This window comes from Aedes albopictus, chromosome 1 (genome assembly GCF_035046485.1).
Source record: "Aedes albopictus strain Foshan chromosome 1, AalbF5, whole genome shotgun sequence".
NCBI lineage: Eukaryota > Metazoa > Arthropoda > Insecta > Diptera > Culicidae > Aedes > Aedes albopictus.
In genome coordinates, this window is record NC_085136.1 from 268657276 (window position 1) to 268678323 (window position 21048).

Genomic DNA, 21048 nt, shown 5'->3' on the forward strand with positions numbered 1-21048 from the left:
ATAACTTATCTAATCCGCTTCTTTCTTTCAGGTTTTGGTTGCAAGGTCGCCGGTTTCCTCACTGTATTTGCCAGCCATCTCTCAATCTTCACTTTGACCATCGTCACTCTGGAACGGTGGTTCGCCATCACCCATGCAATTTATCTAAACAAACGGATCAAACTTTCCGCCGCCACCTACATCATGATCGCTGGTTGGATCTACTCTGCCGTGATGGCAGCCTTCCCACTGTTTGGAATAAGTAATTATTCATCGACCAGTATATGCTTACCCATGGAAGCCCGCGACACGTGGGACATCGCCTATCTACTGACGGTGCTGGGAATCAACGGGCTGGCATTCATCATCATCGTCATATGCTATGCCCAGATTTATTTGTCGCTCGGCAAGGAAACACGTCAAGCAGCCCGGACGGCACACAGTGGGGAAATGACGGTGGCAAAGAAAATGGCACTCTTGGTATTCACGAACTTTGCCTGCTGGGCACCGATAGCTTTCTTCGGTCTGACGGCCATCGCTGGATATCCATTGATCGATGTGACCAAGTCGAAAATTTTGCTGGTGTTCTTCTATCCGCTGAACTCATGTGCGAATCCATATCTGTACGCCATTCTGACGATGCAGTACCGGAAGGACTTCTTTATGCTACTGTCGAAGTATGAATGTTGAAGTTCGTGCGGGGATGTCAGATGTAAACTTTTTATTCATTTGCCATCAAAACTGATTACATCTGGTATCCCTGCTTGTACGCAAGTTTCCCTATACTAAAGCTGAGCTTTATCCCCATTTCAGCTACGGTCTGTGCACCCAACGTGCCCAGCAGTACAAAATGACCTACTCGTTACCGACCAACACCATCCATATCGTCCCCGCCAGAGGCTCCATAACGACCACCCTCAACACCACATCGAACACAAACGGAACCACATGCAGCCAGGTGGCCAACAGTTGCACCCACATGGACCTCTCCCGTGCCAACAGTCTGAACGGTCACGTCACCAACGACACCGTGGTGGAAGAGGTGAATGTGAAAACGGATAAGCTCAACAGTCTCGCCAGCAGCGTCATCGAGGAGCAGGAAAGTGAAACTTTCCTTTGAATCATCATCACTGCACAGACAGAGGTGGTGAAATGTAGCAGATGGACAACGACGCAGGCGTGGCTGCCATAAAGCTGCCGGAAAATGGAGGAAAAAGCTCTCGACTCATACCTTTTATCCCCGGGTGTCTAAAAGTTTGGCGGCGACACCGGAAATCTAGTACAATCGAATCTCAACATATTTCGTGTCTGACAAGAAATACATACGTGCCTGTGCGGCTCTGACAATTATAATAGAAGTGCTCAGTTCAATTTCCGCTTGTTCCCGTTGTTGGCAAATGGCAAAAAGTTTATGCGATTATTGAAAGCCTGGGAGGCACTATACGGAGTTGAAAAATGAGTCGTAATGAGTGCAAAAGATAGTATTACTAAGAAATCCTTCTAAGAGGTGACGCTGGGGTAGCTATAGCATATGTTCATAGATATTCTCGGCTCAGTGAAGGGATATGAGGGGTACCGTTCAAATTTAAGTGAAGTGATAACCAAACTGTTTAAGTAAATAAGAACAGAACGTCGAAAAGATTTACTGTTCGAAATTAATGCATCAGATTGCATTGTTCGGTCAATCATTTTTATCCCGGATACCTTGGCCTATGTAACGCTTTTTGCAGGATTTTTTTTAAAGTAATTTTCCAGCAATTCCTTTCGATTTTGCATGAACGACTCCAAGGTTTCCTTCAGGAATTTCTACCGGGATTCGTCTTGAAATTCGTCACGTTGCATCTAGCAGCGTAAAGTGTGAACAAAAACCTTGACAGCTCGGAGGCGACGCTATCATTACACCCGAAATAATTTTGTTGTGTAGGCTGTACCTCACGAGAATACAGTCGGGTTTCCTTCCACAAATCTTTTATAAATTCCTTCCAGGATGTACCTATTCAATTTGTTTTTTTCGGAAACTTTACACGACATTCTTGCGAGGATTTGACAAACAGATTTTTTAAGAATTACTCTCGGGAATCCTACTAGAACTCCAGCAGGCGCTCTTTCTGAGATTACTGTCCGGAAATCTTCCCGGGATGCCTTTTGCCTACCGTGTCCTGCCATGATTTGATTTCAGATTCTTCTTGGGATTTCTTCAGAAATTCGTCTCGGAATTCTTTCAAGGTATTTTTTTCGAGATTTCTTAAGGGATTTCCCCAGATATTTTTACAGTTATTCCATCAGGAACAGTTCAAGCAACTCCTGCAAGAATTTCATGAAAACTTTTCTTGGTATTCTCGCGAAGATACCGTTGGAATTCATCGTGGTATTTCTTCTAGGATTTCTCCCAAGCTTTCTTCAAGGATATTTCCACAAGGATTTCCCTCGGAATTATTGCGTGGATTCTTGCAGGAATTCTTCTCGGGATTCCTTCCAGTTTTTTTTTCTAATTCTTCCCGAAATTACTTCAGGTTTTCCTCTCGGGCGTATTTCCTAGGATTCCTTCTGGGATTTCTCTCAAGATTCCTTCAGGAATTCTTCCAGGGATATCTACCAGGATTCCTACAGGGACGCTTTTTTGGGATTTTTCCAAACATTGCTTTCGGAATTCTTTCGTGGATTTCTTCTATAGTTCCTCAAGGGATTTTTCAAGTATTTTTCAGGGATTCCTTCCGGCATACCTTCAGGGATTGTTGTGGTAGTTCCTTCTCGAAATCCTATTGTGATTCTTTCCGGAATTTCTTCAGGGATGTCTTCCGCAGTTTCTACAGTAATTCCACTTGGAATTGTTCCTGGGAATTTTGCAGGAATTTCTCCCAAGAGTTTTAATGAGATTTCTTCCGAAGGATTTCTTTTGAGATTCATGTAGGGGCTCCCTTTGAGATTTTAAGAGGGTATTTTTATTTGTTGATTTATTGAAGTAGGCAAAAGCCGATGGGGACGATAATCCTTTCGAATCGCTTCTCGCACAGGCATAAAACCCATCCTTCTTTTCGATTTTTTTTCAAAGAACTGTACACTTCCAGTGAGAAGAAGATTTCTTTGAAGGAAATCCAATAAGTATTGTTACGAGTTATTTAATGAAAAAAAAAATACCAAAATAAAAATACAAGCTGGTGAGCAGACTTCTTGGCAGTGGGTATGATGATTTCGGAGTCAACACCGTTGAGAAGCTGATAGTGAAACCTGCAAGCAGTTATCGTCAATTAGACCCGCGGTATCACAGGCTTCGACCAGACATATACAACTACCTGATAGATCCAGCATTTTCCCGAGTCTCATTTTTACGCCACAACAGACGAAATCTTTGGAACAGGAGCAAATGAAAAAGTGAACGCAGCATAATGAAGAAACCGCAGGTTCCTTGAGGAACTCTTTCAGAAATTGTTCGAAAGATTCCTCAAGACATTTGCAGAAGGATTCATTAAAAAATCAATACCGGAAAATTTTTCAAAAATTCCAATGATTTCTTGAGAATAGTCTTCTGATTTTTTTTTTCTAATGATTCCCTTAGAAATTGTACCATGAAATCTTCAAGAAATTATACCAGGGTTCTCTTGCGTTTTTTTTTTTTGAGAATTCCTTGAAGCAATTTCTTTTTTCAAAATCATTCATGAATTTTCCTGTAGTTTTCTATAATTCAACCACAAACAAAAAACTCGAAAAAAAAATTTAATAGAGGTTTCTTTCAGAAAATATTTCACAGATTTCTTCCGAAAGTTTTCCAGAGGTTCTTTCATAAAATCATTTTTACATTGCTACAGAAATTGCCCCACAAGTCAATGGGTTTCCACAGAATCCTCGCCATGGATTTCTTTATAAATCTTTCCTGATTTTCTTTCAAACACTTCTTCAAGCGATTTCTTTTAGAAAATCAAAAGTTCTGAATTCCTTCAGAAATTTCGCAAAAGATTTCTTTAGAACGTCCTCCAAAGTTTCCTTCAATTTTTTTTCAGAGATTCTTTAAGATAATTCTCCAGGAATTATTTAAGATAATCTTCCAGGGATTCATAAGAAAATCGCCAAAAAATCCTTCTGAAATTCTTCCAGGGATTCTTATAGAAATTTATCCAAACATAGAAAATCGTCTATGGATTCCTTCCAAAGTTGCCTCATGGATGTTGTTCACGCCCAAGACGTAAATATTTGCTATTTTGACCACTCTTTCGCATGATTCGCACCCATAGTGCAAAGCACATCAATCCAGCCCCGTTGAAAGGCAATGAGTTACCTACGTTTGAGTGATCTCCAGTATCACACATAGCTGATCTGACTTCGGCTAAAATTCGACATAGGCTGTTTGTATATCCTCACAGAAACTACTTTGTAGTCAGTGCCGATTCTACGGTGATTCGTTAACAATCACCTACTTATTGGTTCGTATCGGCCCGTATCGGTTCGTAGAATCGGCCATCTGTGGGGATATACAAACAGCCTATGTCGAGTATTAGCCGAAGTCAGATCAGCTATGTGTGATACTGGAGATCACTCAAACGTAGGTAACTCATTGCCTTTCAACGGGGCTGGATTGATGTGCTTTGCACTATAGGTGTGAACCATGCGGAAGAGTGGTCAAAACAGCAAATATCCACGTCTCGGGCGTGAACACATTTCTTTAGAAATTACTTCAGGAAATCATTCATAAAATCTTTTAATGATTCTTTAAAAAAAAAACTTCCAGGGAATATTTAGGATTTCTTTCCAGGCTTCCTTCAAGGATTTCTTCTGAAATTCCACCACAAATTCGTTAAAAATTTTTGGATTCCTTTTAAAACGCCCCTTCAGATTACTTTTAGAATATTCTTCTGAAACCCCTTCTGAAGGAATTAAAAGTTTTTTTTTCAGGAACCAAGGAAATTACATTTTTTTTATTATTGAGATTTTCGGCCCTAGGCTCATTTATCTTTGTGTTCAGAAGTTCTTTCAATGATTGTTTCTGATTTTTTTTCAGTCATAGATTTTTTGTTTCATAGAATCACCGGAATTCTTTCAGGAATTCCAGATACATGTATTTCTTCGCGAACTTATTGAGAGGTGTACTCGGCAATTTCTCCTGGGATTCCATTGGAAATATCCTCTAGAATGTCAGCAGGAATGACTACAGGGATTCATCCAAAACATCCAGCTAGGACTCATCCAGAGATTCTTGCATTATTCCTTTCAGTGATTCTTGCAAGAATTCCTCCAAGGACTCCTGCAGAATTTCATTCAGAGATTATTTCAGGAGTTACAGTATTACTTCTTCGATATTCTTCCATGGTTACCTTTCGCATTTTATTTCCATGGTCTCCAAAGTTTCTCCAGAAATATTTCCTAAAAGTTTCTACAGCAATTCCATTGGAAACTTTCTCAAGAGATTGTTCGGATTCATCCGGGATTTTTTTTCTAAAGAAACTTCTCCTGTAACTCTATTAAAGGTTTTCTCCAGTAACTCTCGCTAAGTTTCTCAATAAACTATTTCGGAGTTGTATCAAGTGTTCCCAAGAAGCTTCCTCTGATATTCCACCAGGAATTTATTTGTGATTCCTTCAAAAATTCTTCCATGGATTTTTACCGGGTTTGGACTGGAGATTTCTTCAAAACCTCCTTTGGGTTTTTTTTAAAGTAATTCCTTAACGGATTCCTGCTGAAACTTCTTCAGGAATCTCTTTTGAAACATCTTCAGGCACTCTTAGAATTTCGAGGATTTTTTTTAAATAAATAAATGCAAGGGATTTCTTCTAAAACCCTTCTAAAGATTTTTTTCATTGAATTCCCCTTTAAGAAATCCTTCGTAAACTCCTCCAAGAGCTCCTGCAGGAACTCCTTGAGGAATTCCTTCAGGGGTCCATGCAGAAATTTCTGAAATGTTTTCTTTTTTTCTCCTGTGATTCCGTCAGAAATATCTCCTTAGATTTCTTCAAAGATTTCACTGATTCATAGATTTTTGACCAAAATTTACGGTCCAGACAAATTTCGAAAATTTTGTAAGGACCAAAGCCTACGAGACGGGGGAGGGAGGATCTGACATGGGCAAAACTGAGTCTACTCAGTTTATGGACGGCGCCTTAGGATTCCTCCAACAAATTCTACCGGGAATAGTCTCCTATTCAGTGGCGTAGCCAGAAATTGTCTCTGGGAGGGGTTTTCAACGTTCAATGATACCTTTTTTGATTTGCCACTTACATTTTGTAAACAGTAATGAGCAATTGTATTCGTAGTTTGAAAATAGCGGCGCAGCCGAAAAATTTTTTCGTCGCAAAGCGCTTTATACTGAAAATTTGTTCCAAAATTTTTGGCTCTGGGAGGGGTTTTAACCCTAAAAGACCCCCCCCCCCCGTGGCTACGCCAGTGCTCCTAGTTCCTCACGACAATCTACTCAAAATTTCTTTCAAAATTCCTTCGAAATTCCTCGGGATTGGTTCAGGGATTTCCCAAAAGATTTCTTCAAGGATCCTTCCAGAGATTTCTGCACAGATTCCTGTAGGCATTCTTTCTGGGATTCTTTCTATGATCTTTTCAGGGATTCATATTGGGATTTCTTTCAGAACGTCTTCTCGGAATTTCACCCGGAGCTCCTGTAGAGATTCTTATACAGATTCCATTGGGTACTTTCCCGGGATTTCTCTCAAGATTTCTTCAGCGGTTTTTCAAGGATTTCTCCTGGTAGTGCTTCAAGGACTCTTTCTGGAATTCCTGTGATTCTTGCGGAATTCTATCAGGAATTCTTCAAGGGGCTGCACTGTGATATTTTCTTGAATTTCGCCTGAGATTTAATCTTGGATTTATGCTGGATACTACCTGGATTCCTTTAGGCATTTCTTTAGGATTCTTCAGGTATTTCTCCAAAAGTTTCCTTGGGGATTGGTTCAAGGTCTCTTCAAACACGAAATTTGGCTTAAAAATTAATCCCGGAACTCCTTTAGAACTTTCTCCTGCACACTTTATTCAGATTGCCGAAATATCAGCATTTTTCCATTCCTTTGCCGACATTTACACCCCCAGTTCTGAGATTCAGGAAGCTAACAAACGTAACTTTTTGCTCGGATATAGTTTTACTGAGCACTAGAGATGGTCGGGTTTCGGGTTTTCAAACCCGAAACCCGACCCGAACCCGAACCCGACGGGTACGGGTCGGGTTCGGGCTTGGAAATTTAAAAAACGCTCGGGTACGGGTCGGGTCGGGTTTGAATAATGTCGGGTTCAAGTCGGGTTTGGTACCAATGTAGATAAATCAGTATTCAGAAAAATGATTTATTTGTTGTATCCGATACATTTGATGATTATAATTTAACTCGGGTTTCGGTCGGGTTTATTGGCAATTTTTTTTTTCGGGTTCGGGTCGGGTTCGGTTTTGATCAACGAAAATTTTTCGGGTTCGGGTCGGGTCCGGGTTTGACGGAACAAAAAATTCTCGGGTACGGGTCGGGTCCGGGTTTTGAAATTAAAAATTGTTCGGGTACGGGTCGGGTTCGGGTCTGTAAAATCTGAAACCCGACCATCTCTACTGAGCACTCGGCTATTTACGTTTTTACGTTTCGTCGTGTATCCTTTTCGAGATTCTTTCTGGTAATATTCCTGGAATTTCTTTAGAGATGTTTTCGGTGACTCCTCCAGAGATAATATGCCCTGGATTCCTTCAGGGATTTCTTCCGAGGTTCATGCCGGAATTTATTCTGGTATTACTCCAAGGTTTTATTTGGGACTGCTTCAGAAATTTCTCTTGATAATTTTCCAAGGATTACTTCTGAAATTCGTCTGGAATTTGTTCACGTATTCATCCTTAAATATCTTCGGAAAATTGATCGGAGATTCCTCCAGAGATTTATTCGGGAATGCCTTTAGAACTTTGTTCAGGGACTCTTTCGGGATTTCTTGAGTGATTCTTTCTGGGATTCCTCCGGATTATTCCCGGGATTTTTTATTGATTGTTCAGAGTAATTATTCCCCGGAATCGCTGCAGGGAATATTTCTGGCCTCTTTGTAGAAATTTGTTAGGGGATTCTTCCTGACGTTGTTCCTGGGATTCCTAAAGGAACTTCGCCCGTGGTTGCTGCCGGAATTATTTCTGGAATTCTTCTAGGGATTCATTTAGTACTTCTTCAGTAACTCCTGTTCAGAATCTTTCAATGGGTTCCCCACGGGATTCCCTCACCATCGTCCTTCCTTCAGGAATTTCTTACCGGTGTTTTAACTGAGATCCTTTAGGGATCTCTTCTAGGATTCCTTCGAGGATTGCTACCAACATGTTTGTAAGTATTCGGGACTTGTGCCAGAATTCCTTTGGGAATATTACCGGAATTCCTTCAGGTATTTATTTTGGGATTTACCTAGTATCCGTTCAAATTTGATCCCGGGATTCTTTCTGAGATTTCTTTTTACCGAGATTCCTTTAAGAATATCTTACAGCATTCTTGCAGGGATCTATCTCTAGATTCATTCAAGGATACATTTTGAAATTCCTCTCGGGATTCGTTCTGGTAGTCTTCTGGGAGTTTGTTCAGAGAGGGATTCTTCCTGGGATTGAATTAGGGACTCCTTCTCCTTTTTTTCGGATTTTTTAGGGAGGAAGGGTTTGGGGTTGCAGCTATTCTTTCTGAGCTTCGTGTATTGACATTCCTCCTAGGATTCATCTCAAAATTCCTTCAGGGATTTGTCACACTATTTCATCAGAGATCAGAGACCTATTAGATAACCTCCCGAGATCGATTCAGGGTTTTCTTTTCGATTTTTAGAGATTTCTTTCCGGACTTCTTTGGGGATTTCTCTCAACATTTATTCAAGGCTCTCTTGATTAACGGCTACGCAGTCTTGGGATTAAAAAAAAAACGAGTTGTTCTATTCACCCGACGTTTCGACACGGGGATAGTGTCTTCCTCAGGGGGAAAAGACTATCCCCGTGTGGAAACGTCGGGTGAATAGAACAACTCGTTTTTAAAATCCTAAGACTGCGTAGCCGTTAATCAAGAGAGTCAACCATACAGTCGTACTTCAATAGCAATTTATTCAAGGATTCACTTAGTGATTCGTCCGAGATTCTTTAAGCATGATTATTGGATTCCTTCAAGGAATCCTTCTGTGTTCCTACAGGACTGACTCCAGGATTTATTTTACGAAGTAATTCGTAGAAGAACATTTTAAGGAATTTCGGTTGTAGACCCTGTTTGACCTCCATAGAAAATAAATAAAATATCTTGTTATATTTCATAGGGTTCAAAATTTTCCGTGAACTTTTCTGTTTCCTTATGCATAGAATAAAACATTTTTTTACTAGCTGACTGCTTCTTTTCGATTATTTGGATTTTCAACTCCGTATGGCGTATCTAAGGTACTCTATGAGCCAAGGTTAACAGACTGCTCACATACAAATATTCCTCACCTGCCAATAAGATTCGAAATAAAAAAAAATCAACCACAGCAAACAAAATACCTACGAAAAGAACATTGTTCATTCCCAGAAAATTCTAAATGTGATAATGGAACCTCGGTGTGTGAATTCAAAACTGTTATGTATGTTAAACATGAGTGGTACTCGTTGTCCCCCATGGGAATGGAGTGCACTTGGATCGGAATGATTACATAGAATAGGCGTGCGATTGGGAAATGCGGTAGGACGACGAATACAAATCCAAAGATGTAGGATGACTCAACTTGAGATATTTACAAAGTATATGCATCAGGATTAGAAACGGAAAGGAAATGGGTGCCAGCGCAAGCTGGGGTGAGATCGTAACCCGATATAGGATAAAAACAATAAATCCAAGTTCTATGTGCTTGACGAAAGACCACTGACTGTGCTGCCAGTAGTGTTTTATTGATGAGAAATGGAAATGTCCAAATCGGTTGCGCCCGGGTGGGGATTGTCTGGGGTGGGGGTCTCGTCTTCTTTCAGTGTAAAAGTTTATGGGTGAAATGGGCCTGAACTGGGTGCTTGCAAGGCATGTGAAGACGATTGATATGTGCGATTTGGTTGTTCTGGTAGTGTGCATATGAGGACACATCAGAGTGAAAAATTACATATGTAGACCATGTTGTAAGCTTCTAGAAAGCTAAGACATGCAAACTAGGCACATAAATCTCAATGGACATGCAAATCAAACTTCTTTGACACTAGAAGCGTTTCAATCGTCCGGATGTTTATGTCCATTCGTTGGATCTAAACCAAAACCAACATAATTTTGTCGAAATCAAGATTTTGAAATATACTATGTGGGTAGAAAACATAAATACATTCATTCTAAGAATTCAATAAAACTGATGAACCCGAGAAAAAGCCAATCTCGTCCTACCGGTAAACCCGAAAGGAAATTTTGTGGTGAGCATCATCTGTCGGACCAAGTAATCAACTCTCCTTCTGCCATGTCTGTTCGATATCTACCGGCTGATGATTTATCCATGAGCTGCCGAGTAGGTACAAGTATTGCAAAAATAAGTTGGGCCTTATCGATACACGCCAATCACGCCGCCGCCGGAACATTACCAAACCGCCCACAGAAAAACAAACTTAACCATCGGCAGACGTATTTGGCACTGGTCGCTGCTCCATGTAGGGTGACTGATCCCATCGTGGTGGTAGTTCATTTTGCTGTAGTATCGAAGTATATTATACATACTGATTTATGTTGAAAATATGGAATTCTCAATAGTGAACGTTCAAATCGTAATACCATTGACTCAAAGTAACATTAAAGTAACATACAGTAGAACACCATCTTATTTGGCGATCTTTCTTCAGTTTCCTCGAATTATTAAAGTTCCCAGGACTTCTCCAAATGCCTGCAGCCAGTGTGTTTGTGGCACTACATCAGTGATCCTCAGACTAACTGTATTCGCGGGCCAAAATTGAATTTTGGAAACGGAATGCGGGCCGCAAGTCAAATAGTATCATATTTCCAAAAAAAAGAATAGCCAATAATGAAACTGGAACAATAATATGGTTATCCTTGAGAATAGTTTAGGTAAATTAACAACCATTTTCTGTCATTCTTGATGAGATTTCTAAAAAAACCGCTTGGAGTCATTTTTGGAATTTCCTGCAAAGTTTATCAAAGTCGTCATTTTGATAACATGTTGGAATATTGATATTTTTCAGTTATTTTGAACTTTCTGAAGGAATCTCTGACAGATTTTTAGGTGGATTTTTTGGGATTCTTAGAATATATGAAAAACTTCCTGGAAATAATATTGCAGAAATTTTGAAAGAAAATACAAGAAAGTTATAAGGAATTTCTTCAAGAGTTCAAAAATGAAATAAAAATTCCTTTTCATGAAAATTTAACAAACTATTTTAGAAAAGTTCTGACAGGACTCCACAATCCACGGTAAAGACCCTGTTGAAGTTAGCCTAAAACCGTTACTTTGAAGAAAATGTAATCGTCTCAGCATTTTTTTCTTTCTTTCGCATTTCTTAACAGCAGCCGATTAAAAAAGTTTAGAAATGTCGAAAAATTATTTATCTCCGATTTTTTCACAGTTTTGTATATTTGTGGAACCAAATTCAAGACATAAGAAAAAATGACAACATTCAGAACAGTTAGTAATTATTAAAATCGTCCTCGTTTGGGAAAATTAAAAAAAAAATTGTTCATAGCTATAAGTATATATACGAAAATGAAAAGACCTCAATATTTTGTGAAAATTTATTATGTTATCAAACTTTTGATGGCTTAATAATTCAAATGCTGATTCAGAAAACTTGAAAATCTTTAACACTTATGTTGAAAATTGTTTCACATGAATTACTTATACAGTAGTTCAGTAGTTAAATGTTCATTCTACAAAAAATATTGAAATTTGTCAAAATTTAATATTATCATTATGGTTCAGCGGGCCACATTCTCAATTCTTTCAAAATCTGTTCGCGGGCCGCACATAAACTTCCCGAGGGCCGCATGCGGCCCGCGGGCCGCAGTTCGGTGATCACTGCACTACATCCTCGACTCACTAAACACATTCCCATAGCCGAAATACTTTATTTCCGTGATCACCTAGAAGCCATTACTTCGTAGAGGGGTCAGAGCACACTGTACTCAAGGTTAGTCACGTAGCCATGCAGCAACGAACGTCGATGACACGCTTTTTGGGGAAGACACCAAGGTAGCGTGCTTGCGCCTTTTTAGCTTCCCAGGTGGCTTTACCGCTCTCTTTGTCCTCGGAAGGCGAGCAGGTTCGACACACCATGCCTATATCAATTGTTTTGTAAATATCAAGAACTGTTAGTGCGTACACCGTGATCTGACCTCCTGTGGTGGACTCGACTACCGTGTTGGAGATCTACCACTACTATAACCAGAATTCCTTATTTCCACCCTGATGTTCACCATTTTTTGCTTAACACAACACTTATTGAATTAACCTTAACTTTTTTAAATAAAATTTAAGTTTTTACTTGTTCATCATTCAGATCGCACGTATCCGCGGTTAACACATCCGATATTGTTCTGTAATTACAGTGGAGGTTGCATTTTTGTAAGAATTCCTTTTACAAGTTCAGTAAGAACTCTCCGAGAATGAATTCTTCCCATGCACTTCTTTAGAATTTCCTCCACGATTTACTCTCGAGACACTGCACAGTGGGAAAAATCGACCCAAAAAACGGATCTTTTAATGCCGCTGGTTTCAGTACGTGAAGTTGACCATTTCTGACGTAAAAATTACGATAAATCGATTGGTGCTTAATTCATTCACCGCACGGCACGAGAAGTGGTCCATTTTGCCCCATTTTGCCCTTTTTTCATACAAAAAGAGAATCAAAATGTATTTTCAAATAACTAGCACGACTGTAGATCGTTGAAAATAGCTGGATGTGTAATTAGAGGTCAATAAAAATCATAAACATACATGAAAGATCCTTTTAAATGCTTATTTTGCCCCATATTGCTTGATTTTGCCCCAACAACTGCTGCAAATTGTGAATTTTACATAAATATGAATGGATTTTTAGTGTTACTGATTTGAATTTGTTTTTTTTTTCGCATAAACAAAAAGCAATAGATCTGTTATCACCAGAATCAGCTTCAGTAGTTGTCCAATTTGCCCCATTTTGCCCTATTATCATAGAAAAATGAGATTTAAAATGTATTTATAAGAAACAGATTCTGCTATGAAAAGTTGATATCAATTCTAGTTGCAATAGGAAGCTAACAGTTACCAAGCGCATATATTAAATATATTTTCCCTATTTTACCCTTCATTCCCCTCAAACTGCTGGATGAATACATTTTTGTATTGTTTTGTAATGTCACTGGTTGCAATACATGAAGTCCTGGATCATTTTTTATATATACAAATACGGTTTATCGATTAGCTTTAAAATCAGTCACGGGAAGGTACAAATAGTTGTCCATTTTACCCCAATTTGCCCTGATATGTTGTCGCCTCATGAATGAATTGATTTCCCACTTTGGTTATGTCCGAATTGATGGACTTTTGGTACTGAAACCAATGTAATCAAAAGGATAGTTAATAATATGACTTTGGTGGGGAATTCAGGGTATAATAAGCATTAATCTTAATCTAAATTGATGGCAAATATCCACACAACTAGTTAAATTAGGCATCTTAAGTATATATATAATTTGGTGCATTAAGTCGCCCTATTCAATCAGTTTGGCGCATATTTGACATATTTTAGAAAATGCTTATTATGCCCTTAATTCCCCATCAAGAACTGAAATTATAGAAAAAGTCATATATATTTTTTTTGTAACAGTACCAATGCTAATAAGGGAAATTAATTTATTCATTACATGACAAAAAATCAGGGCAAATTAATTTATTCATTACATGATGAAAATCAGGGCAAATTGGGGTGATATGGACAGCTATTCATACCATTCCGAGAATGATGCTAGTATTAATCGATAACCCGCATTTGTGTATATCAAAAATGATACAGGACTTCATGTTTTGCATCCAACAAAACCATACAAAATATGTTATTATCCAGCAGTTTTAAGGGAATGTAGGGTAAAATAGGGAAAATATTTTTCATATACACGCATGATAACTGTTAGCTTCCAATTTCATGTAAAGCTAATTTCAACGTTCTATAGCAGTATTTGTTTTTCATAACTACATTTGAAATCTATTTTTTTTTCATGAAAATAGGGCAAAATGGGGCAAATCGGACAACTCCCGAAGATGATTCTGCTGATAATAGATCTGGCGCTTTTTGTTTATGCCAAACAAATCACTTCAATTCAGTAACATTTAAAATCCATTCATGAATAGGAAAAAATGTGAATATTCACAAGTTGTTGGGGCATATGGGGCAAAATAAGCTTTGAAAAGGATCTTTCATGTATGTTCATGATTTCCATTGACCTCTAATTACACCTGCTGTTATTTTCAACGATTTACAGTCGTGTTAGTTGTTTGAAAGTACATTTTGATTCTCTTTTTGTATGAAAAAAGGGCAAAATGGACCACTTCCCATGCCGTGCGGTGAATGAATTTAGCACCAATCGATTTCTCGTAATTTTTTACGTCAGAAATAATCAAATATCGAAACCAGTAGCGTTAAAAGATCCGTTTTTTGGGTCGATTTTTCCCACTGTGCACTGCCAGAAGTTCTTTCAGCATTTTTCAATTTTGTATTGATATGGTGTGAGGAAGATTATTGCAGAATGCTTTCAGCAAGACCTCCAAAAATTCATCCGGGTATCCCTTTAGAAACCGTTTCTGACCATATATTTATTAAAAAGTTTCTCCAGAAATTCCTCCAGGAATTTTCCTTGGGTCTTCTTCAAGAGTTTCTCAAGAAATTTCTCAAAAGATCCACGGGTTTGTCCAAACATCTTGGGTTTTCTTTAGGGATTCTTTATGAAATTTCTTCAAGGATTGTTTCAGAAATTCGTGCATGTATTCGTTCGTGTATTTTTCAAACATTTTAGAAGGATTTCTTCTACGAAAATTATCCAGAATTTTCTTCAGGAGTTTTTCTTCGGAATTTCCTTCAAATATGTGTTCAAAAGATACATTTGTAGAAGATTTTTTCAGGAACCCTTTTTAAGATTTCTCCGTACGTTTCTTCAGGTATTGCTCCATATATTCAGGGAATCTCTAAGGCATTTTTTTTAGAAATTCACCTATAAAATTCTCAAGAGATTATGCTGGATTTTTTGGCTGATTTCTTTGGAAGAAGTTCCTGGTATTGCTAAGGATTTATTCGGACCGTTTCAGGGATTCTTTGAGACCTTTTTCCGGTGATGCTTCAGTAATCTCTTCAAAGATTATCTAGTTCTTCCAGAAATTCCTTCGGAAAACCCATCTGGGATCCATCAGAATTTCTGGAATTTCTGCAGCTATTTCAAAGATTTTTCATAAATTCCTTCATGGATTTCTTCAGGAATTCCTCCAAAAATTTATCAAGCCATGTTTCTTGGGAATTATTTTCCGAGCTCCTACAGAAGTTTCTTATGTTTTTTTTCTAAAAATTTAGAAGGTATCTTCAACTATTCACCCTCGTATTTATCCAGGAATTCCTCCAGAAATTGCTTCAGGAAATTTTGTCCTGGACTTCTTCTAGAAAATGCTTAAAAACTCTTCTAGGAATCTCTAAAGATATCACCTTTCTTTAGACAGTCCTGTTCCTTTAAACAATCTTACGGATATTTCTCTAGAAATTCCTCCAAGGATTCTTTCAGTTATATTTTGAGCAACTTCTGAAAAAAAGCCCTGGAGAAATAACTGAATCCTGAAGGAATTTCTCGAGAAATTTTTGGAGGAATCCGTGGGAAAATGATGATTCTTTGTAGGATTTTAAAATAAATCTTAAGAGGAATTGCCGAGAAACTCCATAGAGGATTTTTTTATGAAATTCTTTGCTGACATACTTGAAATGAAAAACTAAAATTCAGAAGAAGTCTCTAGAGATATATTTTAAGGTATCTCTGATTAAATCGCAGAAAGAATACAAGAAAGAATTTCTGAGAGAATACCTGTAGAAATTTCAGAAGACAACTTCAGTGGAATCCCTGTAGATATCTCAGGAAATACTCTTCATTCTCTAGTTTCTCTAGATTCACTAGATGAATTGTAACGATATCTCAAGGAAATTCATAAAAAAATCCCAGGGAAAATGTCTGAAGAAGTTTCTGGAGAAATATATGGATAAACTGTTAGAGAAAAGTTTATTGATTTTTCTTAGAAAATAGTCTTGGAGAAATATATTTATAAAAATTCTTAAAGTATTCTTTCAAAGTAATCTCGTATCACGTGTTTTTGAAGGAAATCTCATAGAATACATGGAAAAACACTTAGATAAGCTTCTGTAAAGATCCCTAGAATAAACTGAGGAAATTTTTGGACACTTTTCTATGTGAATTTCTAATGGAATATCTAGAGCAATTCTTGAACTAATCTCTGGTAGGCTTCTTAAAAAATACCTGTTCTAATTTCTGAAGGTATCTCTGGAACACTTGCTGAAGAAACCACTGATAGAATTAATTAAAAAATGTTTGAAATAATTACTAATGGTATCCCAGTTCTGTAAGGGAATCTACCTCAAAACATTCTTGGATAAATTTCTAGGGAAGTTTTTGAAAGAATATCAGGAGGAGAATTTTCTCAAAGAATCTCTGGAAAAAATCCTGCAGGAAGCTTTGGAATATTTTTTTTTGTGAAGGATTTTCTAAAGAAATCCCTGGAGAAGTTTCTGGCAGAATCCAGAAAAGCATTTCTAAAGAAATCCGCCTGTGATTTCCTTTTTTCTCGTACAGATTTCTGGTATAATCTATGAGCAATTTCTGCCCATGGAAGCTTTTCTAAAGGAATTCTTAAAGAAATTTACGAAGGTATTCCTGGAAGAACATTTTAGAAATTCCCTGAAAGATATTCGGACGGAATCACAGGAGAAATTTCTGAATGGTTTTCTTAATTAATGCTTCCGTAAGTTTTTGAATGAATCTTTCTCTCAAAGAATTTATGCAGAAATAATTTTAAGAAATCTGAAAAATTGTCATAAAGAAATTTCTGAAGCAGTCCATGCAAGATTTTCTAACATAATGTTTTGAGAAATTTCGTAGGAATAGCTAGTGAAATATCTAAAATATTCACTATAAGATACTAAAGAAATCCCTTGAGCGAAATTCAGAATAAATATTGAATGGATTTTTTATTTTTAGATGAGCCCGTAGAGGAATTTCGAGGGGAATTTGAGCAGCGATCATTGAATAAATTAACCTTTCAATACTCGCGCCATTTTTTGTAACGCGAGCAGTCGCGCGTTGTACTTGCGTTCCCATGCGTTCTGCAATACCTTAGAATCCTGATTGTTTAGAGCAAAACTGTCTTCGGCAAAGTTGTTGTAAATGTCATGAGCTATGTACTTGCTACTGATAAAGTTGATTCGCAATGCGTCCAATAGGCGGCGCTGATCACCATGTAAATTTTGTATTAAATATCTCAGAAGCCTGATGTCTTACAAATATGCTCTCTTCGGCAAAGTTGTTTAGTAGATCAAGGGCTTGTAGATGATTGGTCATTTAATTTGAAATTCCACAACTGGGTGACGCTAGTGAGCATATAAATTGTTATCCTGATTATTTAGAAAGACACCAAGCCAAAGTTGTTTGGTAGGACTTACAGATGATTGGCCATTCAATTCGAAATTCCACCACGAGGCGGCGCTAGTGTGCATGAATATTTTATATCTTATGTGTCTCAGGATCCCTAATACTTAGAAATATGGTATCATCGGTAATGTTGTTCAGTAATTCAGGATGACCTGGGTTGATTCCTCTAAGGATTCTGGAAGACCTTCACTTAGGATCCCACTCAGAATTCCGAGGAAATCTTTCTCATCATTCTCAGGAACTTCTCTCAGACTTCTTGGAGAGTCATACTCAGAATTGTGGCGAAATTACTCTCAGAATTCAGGGGGAATATTTCTTAGGATTCTGGGGGAATCCCACACAGGATTCTAGTAGTGCCCTTCTCAGGATTCTGCGTTAGATCCTTTTAAGATTCTGGGGGAATATCACTAGTATTCTGCTGGTACTCTTCCCAAGATTCTCTGAAAATTCGGCTTTTTGGGGTAATCCCCGTCAGGAATTTAGGATAATTTCATTAATTCTGGGGAATTTGTATCATAATTCTGAGGATATCCTTGAGATTCTGGGGCCAAATCTTTCAAGATTTTGAGGCACTTTCTTTCAGAATTATTAGTTATTGATGAATCTCTCACGAGATTCTGGGCAGAAATTTGGATTTTGGAGAATCCCTCGCATAGATTTGTGACTTCTCTCAGGGTTCGGAAGAAATCCGTTTTCAGCATTGTACGAGAATCCCAGTACAATTTTGTCCTATTTTTTCTGGAGCAGTTGCTCCCAGAAATCCCTTTCAGGATTCTGGGAAAGTCCCTCTTAGTAATCATGGAAAATCCCTTGACAAGATTATGGGAAGATTCTCTTCAGATTATGGTCAAACAATTTAAAATATTCTAGAGGAACCATTCTCAGATACCTGGGACAATCCCTTTCAGGAGTTTAGTAGTGTCCTTGCGAAGATTCTAAGGAAATGTCTTTCAAGAATCTGCGGTAATTTGTCCAGGATTTTCTCAAAATTTTCTCAGATTTTTCTCAATATTCCAGAGAATCCTTCTCTGGATGCAAGGGAAGTCCATTCTAAAAGTTTTCGTAATCCCTTTTAGGGAGAATCCTTATCAGATTTTCGGAAAAATCTTTCTTAGGTTTCTAGATATATTTTTCTTAAGAATCTGAAAGAACCCCACTTAGGATCCCTCTCAGGATTCTGAGGGAATTCCTCGTAGAATTCTGAGGAATACCTTTCGCGATTCTGGCAGAATTATTCTCAGACTTCTAAAGGATTCCACCCAGGATTTTTGAGGAATTCTAGGAGAATACTTAAAAGGATTCTGGAGGAATTCTTCTCAGGGAATCCTATCTCCCAGATTTCTGAGAGAGTATATCTAAGGTTTCTTTGGCAATCTCGTCCAGCATTTTGAGGGAATCTTTATTAGGATTCAGGAGTAATCCTTCTTAGGATTCTGAACTACCCTTTTCAGGATACTGGGTCATATTTTTTTAGTTGCTTTGGAAATTCATCTTAAAATTCCGATAATCTTATGTGAGAATCTCTCTCAGTTTTCCAGCTGGATTGATCTCAAGAATGTGGAAGAACCGCTCTGTGAATACCTCACAGGAATTCATCTTAGGATTCTGGAATAATCCTTCTTAAAATTCTGGAACATTTTATTTATTTATTTATTTATTTATTTGCCGTCAATCAAATGTAGACCGTTTAAAATACATCGTCAACTTAACATATACATTAATATTTTTAGTGAAAATCTTTTTATAATAATATGTTAATTGTTCTTCCATCTATTCCTTTTTTATAATCATTTCACAAATAATGGTAACATATAGAAAAATTGCCCTATATTGCTTAACTTCTACCATTTCGAATGTTATGGAAATATTTCTTTAACTGCGTTCGAGACATGTTCACGTCAATTGTTTCACAATGTCGATTATAAGTGGACATCATTTGATTTAGCGGTCCATATTTAGCATACTCTGCATGATGACGTTCCACTGAGAACAAGTTCCTATCTCGCAAGTGCCGGCTGGGAGCATAAAAATTCAATTTGGATAATAATTCAGGTGAATCAGCTCTCTGTGAAACAATATCCATAACAAATGAAACCATAGCATAGTCTGTCGGCTGTTCGGGCTCGAAAGAAGTTGATCATCAATATTAATTTCTATTCCCGATCAGCCTAGATAGCCGTGTAGTGTCGGTAGCAGTTCCTTCAACTGGCTAAGAATAACACTACGGACCGTCTGTTCCGGTGGTAAGAGTCCACTAACAGGTGACCCCTAATTCATGGTGTCAAGCGGCTTAATGCGTACCGTGCCTAGGAATGAATGGTTAGGGGGGTCTAATAAAAACCTAGCCGCTACCCGATCAGAAAGGCATAACAAAATTATAACCGATTGAGTTATTTATTTCAAAGATTTTTCATAACAAAATGAGTTATAAAATTCGCCGGTTAGGTGTTAAAATAACAAAAAATATAACTAAACTTGCTCTAGCCATAACATAATTATAACAGGTGTTGATACAATTTTAACAAATTTATAACATCGTGAGATATAATAAATACTGGAATGATCAAAAAATTATAACACATTTTGTTATAAATCAGATATAAATATATTGGGTAAAAATTGAGTTGGGTGAATTTTAACTCATTTTTTGGGTAATTTTTATTTAGAGTGTTATTTATTTTTAGCGAAAAGTTTTTTGTATAAAAAACTTGCCCCACGTAGTATATAAAAAACCCTCACCCAGACGGGAATTGAACCAAGGACGCCAGCCTCCATCTGAAATCCGGCGCCTTTATCAATGAGGCTATTTCATCACTTGAAGTGCAGGGTGGTATATGATCAAGTGGTTCTTCGTTTTGGCGGCTGGTCTATAAATAGACTCATTTGTCCAACGTACATGGGAGAGAAAATATGACGTCACATAAAAGTGTTCTTGATGCAATTGATCGCAATGACGTCATCTTAGGATATAATAACAAAAGTGGATATAATCAAGTTATAATTGTAACTAAATAATTTGCTCGGCATTTTGGCTTTATCTCATGATTCAGACAAGAAACAGGTGTCGTATCTTAATCAAAGTTGTAGAGATAGTTAATGGCTCTTAAACAGTGAAAATTGTGGTATTTCACCTTCTGCTGGTGCAAGCGAGTAATTAAATTAGAACATTTTGACATGTGTTATTAAATATTTATCTAATGTTCCTCACCATCAAGGAAGTTCCTGCCTATGGCAACGTTATGCAGTAGTCTTGTGATTGGAAATGTCACCGCTTCGTTGCGTTAGTGTGCATTTCTGGAGATTGTCAGATTTGTAAAATAAAAAATAAGTGTTTAAAGCACATATTTAACCTTACATGATATAACACAACAATTAACATACTAAAGCAATTCTTCGTTCGCTTTGCCTCGTGATCTCAAATAATGTTTTTATTTTCAGCAGTTAAACAAGCAATTCCCCCACTAGTCGAAAG

The 21048-nt window shown here is 37.7% G+C and overlaps 1 protein-coding gene across 2 annotated transcripts in view; it reads left to right on the forward strand.

Moving 5' to 3' along the window:
* LOC109429338 (lutropin-choriogonadotropic hormone receptor) overlaps window positions 1–4276 on the forward strand; it is a 208604-nt gene extending 204328 nt beyond the window's left edge. For both annotated transcript variants that reach the window (XM_062846743.1, XM_029860184.2), the window contains exons 14-15: window positions 32–656; window positions 793–4276. In XM_062846743.1, the coding sequence (XP_062702727.1) occupies window positions 32–656; window positions 793–1099 (932 nt within the window). In that variant the 3' untranslated portion in view covers window positions 1100–4276. The remainder of the gene's footprint in view (window positions 1–31; window positions 657–792) is intronic.
* The last annotated feature ends 16772 nt before the right edge of the window (window positions 4277–21048 follow it).